The sequence below is a fragment of the Salvelinus sp. IW2-2015 genome, linkage group LG27 (assembly GCF_002910315.2).
Source record: "Salvelinus sp. IW2-2015 linkage group LG27, ASM291031v2, whole genome shotgun sequence".
In the NCBI taxonomy this organism is placed as follows: Eukaryota; Metazoa; Chordata; class Actinopteri; order Salmoniformes; family Salmonidae; genus Salvelinus; species Salvelinus sp. IW2-2015.
The window spans coordinates 8,735,147-8,750,484 of NC_036867.1; the positions used below are offsets into that span (position 1 = coordinate 8,735,147).

Here is a 15,338-nt window from a genome sequence, read left to right on the forward strand (position 1 = left end):
GCCAGGTGCTAAAATAGAACTTGGTTCTATCTGTGAAGCTTCACGCGCTGCAAGTCCCGCCTCTCCCATCTCCTCATTGGTTTTTAAGAGCATATACCCACGTGGGTGATTTAAAGATGGACTGAGGTCCACACTCCAGTCCAGTTGGTGGTGGTAATGCACCTTATAGTGTGTTGTCAATCGCCATATAAAGTCCAAAGAAGAAGAAGAAGCCTGAAGCAGGAGAGATTACTAGAAACAAACTCGGTTTACCCTTTTATCTGTGGATTAATTGTTGGACTAGAGGACCTTGTGCATTTCAGGTAAAATAACAACTCAATGTTCATATCCCAGGACAAATTAGCTAGCAACAGCAAGCTAGCTGGCTAAATTGCCATAAATGTTTAATGCTTTTCGATCTGTCCCCAAATCAATATAATTGGTTCAGAGTTCATTTCGATATTTCAACCTACGTGTCCTGATTGCGTCTGGTGTGGGAGGAGAAAATAAACATGCGCGCGATGCAGGCTTCACTACAGATCCGGGTTCGATCCCGGGTTGTATCGCAGCCGGCCATGAGGCGACGCACAATTGGCACAGCATCGTCCAGGTTAGGGGACGGTTTGGCCGGCCGGGAGATCCTTGTCCCATCACACTCTAGCGACTATGGCGGGCCTGGCGCATGCACGCTGACACAGTGTTTCCTCCGACACATTAGTGCGGCTGGCTTCCGGGTTCAGCGAGCAGTGTGTCAAGAAGCATTGCGGCTTGGCAGGGTCGGGTTTCGGAGGACGCACGGCTCTCGACCTCCGCCTCTCCCGAGTCCGTACGGGAGTTGCAGCGATGGAACAAGACTGTAACTACCAATTGGATATCATGAAATTGGGGAGAAAAAGGGGTAGGGTAAAATGTAGTGTTCACTGAGAATGTATTACATACATTATTTTATTACACATGTTAAACATGGAATTCCCCAATAAAAAATCTGTCAGCAGGCAATGCCATCCCAGCTATATTATTGAAGAATCTGAGCGCTGTAAATTGCCTTGTGATATAAATATCAAATTAGCTAATGCAATCAGACATGTTTATTATGGATGACTACAATATTTGGTTGTTCTAAGTGGGGTCCGGATTGAATAATGCATGTTGGGAAACGTAAACATACGTTCAGCGGGGGGGATGCAGCCATCATGGTGTTTAAAGTGCATTAACGGAGAATGACAAAGAGCGGAAGAGACAGCGAGGGACAGTGTGACTGCAACTGGGTGTGAGTGACAGAGAGAGTGGCCATGACGGTCGGCCGTGATGGACTGATAGACAGCATGACTAACAGCATGGGCGCTGGCAGGAAGTGGGTGGGTGGGTTGGGAGAAGTGTGTGTGTGTGTGTGTGTGTTGTGTGTGTGTGTGTGTGTGTGTGTGTTGGTGTTGTGTGTGTGTGGTGTGTGTGGTGTGTGTGTGTGTGGTGTGTGTGTGTGTGTGTTGTGTGTGTGTGTTGTGTGTGGTTGTGTGTGTGTTTTGTTTGGCACATTCATGTTCCAGTCTTGGTTGTGTGTGCACATCAGCTTGTGTGTATGTGAGTGTCTGGTCATGTACTGTAGGCTATGCGTTTGTCTGTCGGTGTGGGGGAGGTTTAAAGAGGCTACTGATGAGGTGATAAGCAGGGGTCAATGTTTGCGTCAGAGTGTACTCTACCCACCTTGGCAGCTGGTGCACTCGCAGCTGTGTATGACAGGCAGGACGACGGGCTCACTCTCCCCACTGTCACACAGGAGGCTAAGGAAGCGCACGGGGCTCTCAGGGTCCAACCGGTAGCTGCAGCAGTCACACAGCGACTGGAGGTAAGGCTCCTGAGAGAGGGAAGGAGGGAAGAAGGAGGAGAAAGGGAGGGACGGAGAGGTAGAGAAAGGAAGGGTGCGCGTGCGTGAGAGAGGTGTGAGTTCGAGTCTGAAACTGACACCAATCACCAGCTATTTTAGCTACCATGGTAACGGAAGGTAGTGAAACATTTAGCTGAGATCATGTTTGTTTTTACTTGCTCACATTTTCACAGTGATGCCATTAGATTATTTTTCTACCACGGGAGTTTAAGAGGAAAACAAAAATCACTGGGCTGATTGGTCTAGGATCTCTCTGTTCTGGATGAAGTGCCAATACCTCAACTGGTGAAAAGAACACACAAATGGGGTCTATTGCAACATTACACAAAATTCCCATAGAAATGTATTGTATAGAATAGACATGGCTTTCTCTGTTTTACAGGATAGGGAATCAGGTCCACTCTACATATTACATTTCTGTCTGCAACACTGCATCCCAGCCCAGTGCACAAGAGTGGGTGAAAGCCAGCAACATCAGCAAACCTCCAAAATGACGTCAATTTTGGACAAACAGCGCCCTCTACAGTAGCTGACTTCCACGTTGTCAAGACGACAGTCTCCCTTAGTGATGTTCCTGACCTCCGTGTAACGGCGACACTCCGCCACGGGCTCCCCTGGTAAGATGAGAGGAGGAAATAGGACAGGGCAGAGAGATAAAGGGAGAGAGGGAGATTAAGAGGAGCGGCGGAGGAAGAGGATAATGATGGGGGCAGCATGGGGAGTTGAGAAAATAAAAGAGGGTTTTGTGTTGAGTTAATGAATGAGAGAGCGAGCTCTAGAGAGAGAGAGAGAGAGAGAGAGCTCCAAAGGCACATTGACTTTCAATGCCCCCTCACCAACTGTGCTATTATACAACATTGAAAGAGATAAATGCTGTCTTATTGTACATGCCTTGTGGACAATTTAGGACCTAAAGCACTTTGTTTCACACAAAATATTTTTAGAAATACAGGAAGAGAAGGACTAAGCATTGTTTATGTTGAACTCTTACCAGGGAACTCCTTCCTGCAAACTGGGCAGCAGCTGCCTGGTTCCTCCACTTTCACTTCCCCCTGATATAAGAGGAAAGGAGAGGAGGAGAGGAGAGGGGAGAATGGATGGGAGGAGAGGGGAGGAGAAGAGAAGAGAATGGATGGGAGGAAAGGAGTGGACGAATGGGGATGGGAGGAGAGGAGAGGGAGGATCAGGTCAAGGGCAGACAAGAGGGTAGGAAAAGGAGAAAAGACTTGTCACTATCTTAGCTTACTAATTGAGTCCCCATCATGTCTCGCTCTGAGAATAGAATAAAGCTGTTCCAGGAATAAATCATCATCTTCCAGGAGAGGTCTGCTGACAGGAGCAAGTGCATCACCACACCCCTCCACAATGCACTGCTCCAGGCCTGCCCCGGCCCCAGGGAGGCTGAAGTTGAGCTCAGCCACTTAAAGGGGAGGTAAGTGGGAGCCTTGGTTATTTAAACTGGATGTAAGTGTGATCCCCAGTTATTTAAAGGAAAACTCCACCCAAAATCTTTTGGTATTTGTTTCATTAGTCCATTGATATAGTCCCAAAATGTTTTATATGTCAGCGAGTATTGAAGATATATAACTTTCAAAATACATAAATACAGCTGGTATGATGCATTTTGCATCATTTGATGCTGCGTTTTGCATCATATGATGCAAAATGCATCATACCAGTTGTATTTCTGTATTTTGAAAGTTATATACAGTATCTTGAAAACTTGATCGCTGACATGAAAAACACTTAGGGACTACAGTATATCAACCATGGACTAATGAAAGTAATACCAAAAGATAGCTTTTGGGTGGAGTTTTCTTGTAAAGGGTAGATACAGGTCCGATAGATGTACCCATTTTGTTAAATTTTCCTTGCCCAAGCTCACATCACAACTTTGCCGGTGTCGTAAAGGAGGCAAACTAACTATACCACTATTATTGCCCTTTGTGCTTTTGTGAATTGTTTGTTTGTATTGTTTCGTCTTTTATTGTTTGAATTTGTTGTTCATGGATGTTATATGCCTTGTCTGCCACCAGGTGGCATGTTATGTTTTGTCTTGCACAAAAATAATAAGAAAAACTCCAACAAAAATATGAAAGCAAAGGGGAGGTAAGTGTTATTTTTGTAGCTACTTAAAAAAATGGAGGGGGAAAAATGGAGGGTGAAACCAGTTATTTCAAGGAGAGGTATCTATTGATAACCAACTAGCGATAGCCTCTTAATCTGGAGGTGAAGAACCCAGGTATTTAAAGGGCGTGAGAACAGTCAACTGAGAAAGGGAAAAAGACTGACTATTTTGTTTAAGTACTTTCATATTGATTTAGCGCTGGGCTGTAACTCACACAACCCCCCAAACCTTTTGGTGTTTTATGGGAATTTCTCCAGCTGTAAGAATAACTGAGATGTCCGTGAAAGTGCTGTTTCTTATCTCTCACCTCTTCACACTGCAGCAGTGGGCATCCTGATTGGCACCGCTTCTGCCCGTTCACACAGCGGCACACCAAGCAGCCCTCCTCCCATTCAGAGCTAGCCTGTGAGACACACACACGCACGCACACACACACACACACACACACACACACACACACACACACACACACACGCATAAAAGCATGCATGCACGCACACGCATGCACACACACACCGACAATAAATATATTGCATTTTCAGAGGCTATTACAGTGCTATTGCCACTAATGATTGAGGTGGCTGATTATAACCTAGGCCTACTGTACTGTAGCAGAGAAACCTGAGGTCTATTATCCATCCCAAATGGCACCCTATTCTCTATATAGTGCACTACTTTATACCAGAGCCATATGGGGTACTGCACTACATAGGGAATAGGGTGCCAGAGAGTTTATGGGACTATAAGGACAAGAGAAGACACTTCTAGAGTTCTACAAGATCTTCATGGACATTATTCACGACAACTAAAGAGAAAGAGGAGAAAACGACCCCCTGTCATCACATGATTAATCCTTCCTATAATATATTCTCATTAACTATTCCTATTATGTGTCTTTAAAGAGGTGGTGCAGTTAATTTCTGTAGCACTATAATAGCTTTCAACAGTTCCCTGCGTTATTGATAGTGGGCCATTGTACTTTAATGTGCCCCAGGGGGCATGTCCATCATCGTTACTCCTCCCTCCTTTGTGTGTGAACACACACACACACACACACACACACACACACACACACACACACACACCACCACACACACACACACACACACACACACACACACACACACACACACACACACACACACACACACACACACACACACACACACACACTCACACAATCCATCATCGTTACTAGCCCTCCTTTATGTATGAACACACAAAGGCATTGAATGGAGTGCAGGTAAACAGACATGGAATGGAAGGATGGGAGTGAGAGTCCAATGGAGGAAAAACAATGAGGTACAATCTGCAGTGCAGGAGGGAGAGGAGTTTATGTTGGGCCCTTAAGTTGTGTGTGTCTGGTGTGTGTGTGCCTGTCTGGTGTGTGTTTCTGGTGTGTGTGTGTGTCTGGTGTGTGTGTCTGTTTATGTGCATAGGTGCATATAATTGTACTCGTTGATGTAACTTTGTGGGTGTATGTAAGTGTACATAAACATACTAGTTTGTTTGTTTGTCTGTGTGTGTACCTCTCTCAGCATCCCCTGGTCCTCACACTGGCAGAGTGCGGGGATCACACACAGGCCATCTGCGTTTCGGTAGAGCCCCTCCTTACACACACACCCCTCGGTGGCGCTGCAGTTGAGTGGCGAGGTCAGGTAGATCTCTGCACAGCTCCTCTCACACACAGACAGAGCCTCCGATACACTCTTCCTCCACCTCTCTCCATCGGGACAGGCTACAGGGGGAGGGGCAGGGGGAAGTAGTGAGAGTTGTAGGAAGAACAAGAAATAGGAGAGGGGGAGACAGTGACAATGTTTAATTATAGCTCCAACTCACCTGATTCAACAAATCAACTTAACATCAAGTGGTGTTTGTGCTGCATTAGAACAAATACATGTAACTGCCAAAATAAAGAAAACACTTCAGTAAATGAGGGATACAATGTACAGTATATATTGAAAGCAGCTTCCACACAGGTGTGGTTCCTGAGTTAATAAATGAACATCCCGTCATGCTTAGGGTCATGTATAAAATGCCCAGTTGCCCATTATTCTGGCTACCATGGCTAGCAGAAGAGATCTCAGTGACTTTGAAAGAGGTGTCTGAGAGGAGAATAGGGGGTTTAAAGGGTGTGTGTTTGTGTGTGTCTCAGTCACTAGATCTCAACCCAATTGAACACTTATGGGAGAGTTCCAGAAACTTGAAGAATCTATGCCATGGCTCACTGAAGCTGTTCTGGCGGCTCGTGGTGGCTCAACCCCCTATTAAGACACTTTATGTTGGGGTTTCCTTTATTTTGGCAGTTACCTTTATGTGCAACGAATAGGGGTCCCAGAGGACTGGGATGGAACACACTGCCCTAGAATGAAATGCAGCCCCAGTCCCTCACTTAGGGCCTACATACTAGACCTCAGACACTCACCACAATCAGGGGCCCTGCACAGTGCCGTACGCTGGGCCGGGCCCTCACACTCTGCCCCCTCGTATTGCTGAGGCTGGAAGACGGTCCGTCTGGAGCTCCGCTGGCCAGAACCACAGCTCACTGAGCACTGACTCCACTCTGACCAACTACCCCACTCACAGTCCACTGGAGACATGCATGGAAGAAGAGAAGGATGTGAAGGAGTGATGGAGGCGGAGAGAGGCATAGAGGAAGAGAAAGTGTGAGAGAAAGAAAGCAAGAGGAGGGAGAGATATATTTGGTCTGACGCATACTGTCCATTATAAAAGAGGGTCATTTCACAGAGGGATTCGGGCACTGAAATCCTTTGGTGATGGTCGGTAGTTGATAGTCTAGTAGAGGACATATCATTTAATTTGATAGTTTTGTTACGGTGGGAAACTACAGTGTTATCATATGCCACATGCTGGCACTTGCTGGCAGAGCAGATTTCTAGTTTCCCTACACGCACTGGCTTCTGTATCAGGTCAACACTGTACACAGCTACTAAAACATGGTCGAAGAGCTATACTCACCATTGCATGGGTCCTCGGTACAATTGAATACTCCTCCTTGACAAACACTTAGGAAGAGAGGGAGAAAAGGATTGATAAATACCTGACACATTAGCATCCAAAGATGAGAAACTCAAAGAGGCAGTTAATCAAACAATCATGCCTCTCAGTCCCTCAGTCTATTAGCTGTGTATCAAAACCCTGGGCTGAAAGATGAAATGACTTACCTCACGTCTGAATCTGACAGTCTCTCCATTACATAGTCTCATGTGACAGACATAAATACTGTACATAAATGTAGCTGGCCAGCACGCAAGATCTGGTTTTGGGTGCCGAGACGATCAGTTACATTCCAAAGATGTGTAATACTGTACAGTATTTCAGGTCTAGGTACTGTACAGTTGATGTCGGAAGTTTACATACACTAAGGTTGGAGTCATTAAAACTCGTTTTTCAACCACTCCACAAATGTCTTGTCAACAAACTATAGTTTTGGCAAGTCGGTTAAGACATCTACTTTGTGCATGACACAAGTAATTTTTCCAACAATTGTTTACAAAAAAATTATTTCATTTATAATTCACTGTATCACAATTCCAGTGGGTCAAAAGTTTACATACACTAAGTTGACTGTGCCATTAAACAGCTTGGAAAATTCCAGAAAATTATGTAATGGCTTTAGAAGCTTCTATTAGGCTAATTGAAAACATTTGAGTCAATTGGAGATGTACATGTGGATGTATTTCAAGGCCTTCAAACTCAGTGACTCTTTGCTTGACATCATGGGAAAATCAAAAGAAATCAGCCAAGACCTCAGAAAAAAGTTGTAGACCTCCACAAGTCTGGTTCATCCTTGGGAGCCATTTCCAAATGCCCGAAGGTACCACTTTCATCTGTACAAACAATAGTACGCAAGCATAAACACCATGGGACCACGCAGCCGTCATACCGCTCAGGAAGGAGACGCGTTCTGTCTCCTAGAAATGAACGTACTTTGGTGCGAAAAGTGCAAATCAATCCAAGAACAACAGCAAAGGACCTTGTGAAGATGCTGGAGGAAACAGGTACATAATTATCTATATTCACAGTAAAACAAGTCCTATATCAACATAACCTGATAGGCCGCTCAGCAAGGAAGAAGCCACTGCTCCAAAACCGCCATAAAAAAGCCAGACTACGGTTTGCAGCTGCACATGGGGACAAATATCGTACTTTTTGGAGAAATGTCCTCTGGTCTGATGAAACAAGAACAGAACTGTTTGGCCATAATGACCATCATTATGTTCGGAGGAAAAAGGGCGAGGCTTGCAAGCCGAAGAACACCATCCCAATCGTGAAGCACCGGGGTGGCAGCATCATGTTGTGGGGGTGCTTTGCTGCAGGAGGGACTGGTGCACTTCTCAAAATAGATGGCATCAATGAGGAAGGGAAATTATGTGGATATATTGAAGCAACATCTCAAGACATCAGTCAGGAAGTTAAAGCTTGATCGCAAATGGGTCTTCCAAATGGACAATGACCCCAAGCATACTTCCAAAGTTGTGGCAAAATGGCTTAAGGACAACAAAGTCACGGTATTGGAGTGGCCATCACAAAGCCCTGACCTCAATTCTATAGAAAATTTGTGGGCAGATCTGAAAAAGCGTGTGTGTGCAAGGAGGCCTACAAACCTGACTCAGTTACACCAGCTCTGTCAGGAGGAATGGGACAAAATTCACCCAAATTATTGTGGGAAGCTTGTGGAAGGCTACCCAAAACGTTTGATCCAAGTTAAACAATTTAAAGGCAATGCTACCAAATACTAATTGAGTGTATGTACACTTCTGCCCCACTGGGAATGTGATGAAAGAAATAAAAGCTGAAATAAATCAATCTCTCTACCATTATTCTGACATTTCACATTCTTAAAATAAAGTGGCGATCCTAACTGACCTAAGACAGGGAATTTTTACTGGGCTTAAATGTCAGGAATTGTGAAAAACTGAGTTTAAATGTAATTGACTAAGGTGTATGTAAACTTTCGACTTCAACTGTATATCTGTCAATCAACCGCTATGACTTCTTAACACATGTAATAGGCTAGCTACATATCCCCAATCAAATCTACCAATCATGGAATTGGATTGCATATCTTTACAACCATTTTGAAGATACAGTATACTACAAGCTTGAGTAAGTAACTGTGTAAAAATGTCTACTGATGGAGGTGTTGATTACCATGTGTTGCACTGGTGTTGTAAGACCGTCCCAGAGGCCACCTCTCCTTCGGGGTCATCCAGGGTCATGTTCAGGGTCCCCGGGAGGGAGTGCGGAGAACAGGGACACGCATCATGAGGGACACATGATCCGTTGTACAGCACCTGCTCAAGGAAGACGATCAGATGACACATAGATGACGAGTGGTGGTTAGATTAGATTAGTGTCCATTACAGTCATCTTTTGACCTGGTAACTACATAACATCTTTTCTCATTGTATGGAAATGTGCGTTACTCAGTAATAAGCAGACTGTCACCGTCTGACCATGCCTGAGCGTACTGACCATGCCTGGGGGACAGGTGCATCCAGGGATGCAGGGTCCAGATACACACTGGTTCTCTGGCCAGAGGTCCTCACAGCTGTAGGGGCAGGAGCCAGCACACTGGCTGAACACCTGGCTGGATGGACACTCTGCACAGGGACACAAGTTTCATGTCAATACATAGGACCAGTACGCTTCAGTACAAGTGTGCTTCAATATGTCAATAGTAAGTTATTAAGCGTACCAAGTATGTATGATGATATATGTCTCTACTTTCCACCTGTATAGTTCTAAAATAAAAGCATACTCAACTTCAAGTTTTTGTGTTACCTGGTGCCGTGTGTTACCTGGTGTCGTGTGTGTTACCTGGTGCCGTGTGTTACCTGGTGCCGTGTGTTTTACCTGGTGTCGTGTGTGTTACCTGGTGTCGTGTGTGTTACCTGGTGCCGTGTGTTTTACCTGGTGTCGTGTGTGTTACCTGGTGTCGTGTGTGTTACCTGGTGTCGTGTTGTCGCTTACCTTGCTGTCGTGTGTTACCTGGTGTCCTGTGTGTTACCTGGTGTTGTGTGTGTTAACCTGGTGTCGTGTGTGTTACCTGGTAGACAGCTGTTGGTTTGACAGGCAGTGTGTTGTTCTAAGGGAGTAGGACACTCCTGTCCCCCAGGCTGGGCTTCCTGTAAGACGGTCTTGATACGCACTGACACCCCTCCACCACACGAGGCGCTGCACTCACATCCAACGACGCACACTCACTCCAACACACACCAGCTGGAAAGGAGGGAGAGAGAGAGGGAAAGTGAGAGAGAGAGAGAGAGCAGAGAGAGAGAGAGAGAGAGAGAGAGAGAGAGAGAGAGAGAGAGAGAATGATCATTTCTTCAACTAACAAACAGATAAACTCCAACTTGTTTAAATGTTGATGTCATCTGTGTGGGACCAACCATATTATTTGGTATCATGTGTTGTATGTCACTGACCTGGACAAGGGGGCAGCACACATGTTTCAGTGTGGACCGTCTCAGCACAGGGTGGCCCTCCTTCTGTGTCATTGCAGGGACGTATCCTCATCCTCTGTCCCGTCCCACAGGACTCTGAGCAGGCGCTCCACTGTCCCCAGGGGCCATAGATGGGACACAGCAGGTCGGTGCACACCAGGGTGCCATTCTCACACACACTGGAGCACACAGGGACAGAGTAGAGAGGGATAGATTGTTAATTAACCTCTAAAAGTCTAAGCCTTTTGGGGGAGGGGTTCTACTAAGCTAACATATGGAACTGTTTTAAAATGTTCACACCATGGATCATTTAGCTATTTGATTTTGAAGTGTCTATAAATGAGATATAAGAAAGCTCAGGAAATATTTTAGTCTTTTGGACACAGATTTAACCTCTTTTGTTTTGTTGGCACAAAACTACCTCCATACTTCCATATATTTTTTGAACTGGTACCGGGTTACCTTCAGATGAGTCCCGTGACCCTTGTGGGGGTCGTAAAGCAAAACAGAGAACAGCTGTGTGTTTGTGAGAGTCTCATCTTTCCACAGAGTGGTCATATTAGGCCAAACCGTTCGGACGCTAGAGCCGTTTTCGTGAGAAGAACAATTATCAGGATGTCTCATAGTCTGACAATCACGATGTAGCTCTGCCACTTTCCACCACAGATGCGGTGGATTGAGACGCAGCCCATGCAAAAAAAACGAGATATCTCTAGCTTAAAATGACGGATTTTGATGGGGATATTTAGATTGATGCACCTGTGCGTCAATAGACTATTTTTGATATTTTACTAGGCAAGTCAGTTAAGAACAAATTCTTATTTTCAACAACTGCCTAGAAACAGTGGGTTACCTGCCTTGTTCAGGTGCTGAACGACAGATTTTTACCTAGTCAGCTCGGCGATTCGATCTTGCAACCTTTCGGTTACTAGTCCATCACTCGAACCACTAGGCTACCTGTCTCCCCACTATTAAGGTAGACTAAAACAATAGGTGTTACCTCTGTGAGGATGCCTCCACGAAATAGGCCATACAAGATGCAACAGGTCACTTTACCGTTCTTCATCAGTCATGTCAGATAATCCTCTTCTGATTATGACTGTGGTGAAATCTAGCACTAAACCGTACTCATATAGTAATTCCTATGCAATAACTTGTATGTGATAGTAATGATAGATGGCCGAATTCAAACTCACACATACAACTTCCTTTGATATCAGTGGGAGATATGTACAAAAAAAAAACATTTTGAGGCCGTGTGGATATGAGGCTCCTACAGGTTCCTAACCAGGTGTTGCAGTCCAGATCCTCCAGGTTCCTAACCAGGTTTCTCACCAGGTGTTGCAGTCCAGTCTGACGTTCTCAGCAGGGCTGATCTCCAGGGTGCCGTTGCCCATGGGAACCCCACAGCGACACTCCGACACCTCAACACAGCCCCCGTCCTGCAGCAGCCAGCCCTCTGCGCACCGACACCCTGGGAGAGAGAGAGAGAGAGAGAGAGAGAGAGAGAGAGAGAGAGAGAGAGAACAACCGGGAAAATAAAAAGGGAGAAAGAAAGAGGGGGGGACAAAAGGTTCAGATGGATATCCTCTTCTTGTAAGGCTAGCACACTGAAAGTCAGTATGTCACACTGATATAAGGGACACAGTGACATGAGGTCATAGGCCCAGTACCTGGGTGACAGACTCCCTGCAGACACTGCACATGCTCCCAGAGGTCAGTGCAGCTCCGGGGACACTGATTGGCACAAGACGCCTGGTAGACCCGCCCCCTGTCCTCACAGCGCTCGCCTAGATCACACAAGAAAGGAGTCAATCAATGCTGTCTCCTTGGAGACCACATTATAAGAAGTTGTAGGCACATACAGTATAGGAACATTGTTAACCAGTTAAAATGTCCAGTAAAGGGTTAAAGGGTACCTGGACAGAGGCCAGTGTTGCAGCTTTTGGTCTGGGTCTGCTGTTTTTGACACTGGGGTCCTGGAGGGGAGGCCTGGGGCTGTCTGTGGCGCTGTCTGACCCCACCACTGCACGGCTCCTGACACACACTCCACACACTCCACACACTCCACTGGCACAGGTCTGGGCAGGAAATGACATCAGCATGAACATCGTAATCAGCATCATTGTCTTCATCGTCATCATCATCATACTGCAGAGCGTCAAGAGTCATGCCAGTTGTTTAGTACTGACTGAGTGTAGCGTATTCTTAGTGTACAGTACCACCCACCTCTGCATGCATTGGGGTCTGGGCAGAGCCTCTCCTCCTCCAGCTCCCCGGTACACTGTGCCCCCTCTTCCTCCCCTGAGACTGGCTGGCCTGAGTCCAGGTCCAGACAAGCTCGGTAGCGCCGCTGGACAGACACCAGGGCTGCAGCGCCACCCTGGGGAGAGGAGGAGGACTGCAGGGAGGAGGCGGGCACACACGGAGAGCAGGGGGTCCACTCTGACCACTCACTGAGAATGACTGAAGGAGGGAGGGAGGGTAGGAAAGAGTGGGGAGGTTGAGAGGGGTACACAAATAGAGAGGGGTGGGAGGGGAAGAGTAAGGTAGAGAGATGTAGGAGAGGGATGAAGCTTAGTGTTGGTCTAAAGTCAACTTATGTCAAACTCAAACTGTTCTAAGATCCATAAAAAGAACTATCTCTAAACCCAGGAAATGAATGTACTACAGCAGGGTTCCCCAAATGGCGGCTCACGGCCCGAATTTGGCCAGTAAGTGGTTTTAATTGACCCCCCCAAGTTTTCTGAGCTAAAAATGTAAATGATTTAAGTGATTTTAATTTTGGAAATTGGTTCCGAAGCATAATAGAGAGACGGGACTGTATACAAATATAAGTAAGGGTCAAAATTGTTATGTTTTAGTCAAATGTTATATCTGTTTGGACTTCTTGTGGTCAATTTGCAGTCTACAAATGATTTGTAATTATGTTCCGGTACCATGACCGTCCACCCAGGAAAAATCACCCCGCGGCTAAATCTAGTTGATGATCCCTGAACAACAGTAGGTCTTACCTTCACACTCTCGCATGTCACACTGCAACGTCCCATTATGACAGAGGCTGGGAGGGAATAAGACAATACACAGAGAGTCATAATACATTTACCTCTAAAACCATCTAATTGTACTATGCAGACTATTTAACTATATATAGACTATATCTTATTATTCTGTGTATGGGTCTATCTACGGTGGCCCCAGGGAGCAAATGTAGCTTTAAAAATACACATCTATTTAATGGTCTATCTTAGTGTTCCTCTCTCTTGGCCTTTGTTTTATTATCTGTGTTTATTCTGATACTATGGCTACCATATTGAAACTTTGTATAGATTCTCCTTCACTTGTTAAAAAAGTTAAGTCACTTACCAGGTGCTGCAGTCTATAGTGACCATGTTCCCCTGTGGCACAATCACAGAGACAGGTCTCCCTGAGGCCTGATGTTGGAGGTGTACACAGCCACACTGCTCTGGGGGCACACAGGTCCCATTCTGCTGCAGCAAGCCCTGAGGGCAGTAGCAGCCAGGGGTACACTCCTGTATCCCCGCACACAGCGCCTTCTGCCCCTGCAGTGCACACTGCTTCTCACAGGGGGAGCCACACTCAGAGTACTGGAACGGTTTCTCACAAGAGTCTGGAAGAGAGAAGATCTCATGTCACACACACACACACACACACACACACACACACACACACACACACACACACACACACACACACACACACACACACACACACACACACACACGCGACACACACGCGCGCAGAGCATGCGCGTCCTCAGAGTAGGCGCAGACCAGCTGGCTGGTGTGTTTACGGATATATTCAATCTCTCCCTATCCCAGACTGTTGTCCCCACATGCTTCAAGATGGCCACCATTTTTCCTGTACCCAAGAAGGCAACGATAACTGAACTAAATGACTACCGCCCCGTAGCACTCACTTCTGTCATCATGAAGTGCTTTGAGAGACTAGTCAAGGATCACCTGCCACCCTAGACCCACTTCAGTTTGCATACCGCCCCAACAGGTCCACAGACGATGCAATCGCCATCACACTGCACACTGCCCTATCACATCTGGAGAAGAGGAATACCTATGTAAGAATGCTGTTCATTGACTACAGCTCAGCATTTAACACCATAGTACCCTCCAAGCTCATCATTAAGCTGGAGGCCCTGGGTCTCAACCCCGCCCTGTGCAATTGGGTCCTGGACTTTCTGATGGGCCGCCCCCAGATGGTGAAGGGTGGAAACAACATCTCCACTTCGCTGATCCTCAACACTGGGGCCCCACAAGGGTGCGTGCTCAGCCCCCTCCTGTACTCCTTGTTCATCCATGACTGCGTGGCAGACGAGACAACAGTAGTGGGCTTGATTTCCAACAACGATGAGAGCCTACAGGGAGGAGGTGAGGCACTCGGAGTGTGGTGTCAGGAAAACAACCTCTCACTCAATGTCAACACAACAAAGGAGATGATCGTGGACTTCAGGAAACAGCAGAGGGAGCACCCCCCTATCCACATCAAAGGTACAGTAGTGGAGAATGTGGAAAGTTTTAAGTTCCCCGGCATACACATCACAGACAAACTGAAATGGTCCACCCACACAGACAGCGTGGTGGAGAAGGCGCAACAGCGCTTCTTAAACCTCAAGAGGCTGAAGAAATTCGTCTTGTCACCTAAAACCCTGACAAACTTTTACAGATGCACAATCGAGAGCATCCTGTTGGGCTGTATCACTGCCTGGTACGGCAACTGCACCGCCTTCAACTGCAAAGCTCTCCAGAGGGTGGTGTGGTCTGCACAATGCATTACCGGAGGCAAACTACCTTCCCTCCAAGACACCTACAGCATTCGATGTCACAGGAAGGCCAAAAAGATC

General features: G+C 46.3%; 1 protein-coding gene across 1 annotated transcript in view; it reads right to left on the reverse strand.

Moving 5' to 3' along the window:
• sspo (SCO-spondin) overlaps nucleotides 1-15,338 on the reverse strand; it is a 75,701-nt gene that overhangs the window by 683 nt on the left and 59,680 nt on the right. Inside the window, 17 exon segments of the mRNA XM_070435689.1 lie at nucleotides 1,681-1,831; nucleotides 2,345-2,475; nucleotides 2,853-2,913; nucleotides 4,297-4,392; nucleotides 5,519-5,727; nucleotides 6,415-6,579; nucleotides 6,969-7,015; nucleotides 9,165-9,307; nucleotides 9,489-9,616; nucleotides 10,063-10,247; nucleotides 10,435-10,638; nucleotides 11,795-11,933; nucleotides 12,133-12,249; nucleotides 12,379-12,540; nucleotides 12,689-12,925; nucleotides 13,474-13,520; nucleotides 13,826-14,090. Of these exon segments, the coding sequence (XP_070291790.1) occupies nucleotides 1,681-1,831; nucleotides 2,345-2,475; nucleotides 2,853-2,913; nucleotides 4,297-4,392; nucleotides 5,519-5,727; nucleotides 6,415-6,579; nucleotides 6,969-7,015; nucleotides 9,165-9,307; nucleotides 9,489-9,616; nucleotides 10,063-10,247; nucleotides 10,435-10,638; nucleotides 11,795-11,933; nucleotides 12,133-12,249; nucleotides 12,379-12,540; nucleotides 12,689-12,925; nucleotides 13,474-13,520; nucleotides 13,826-14,090 (2,487 nt within the window).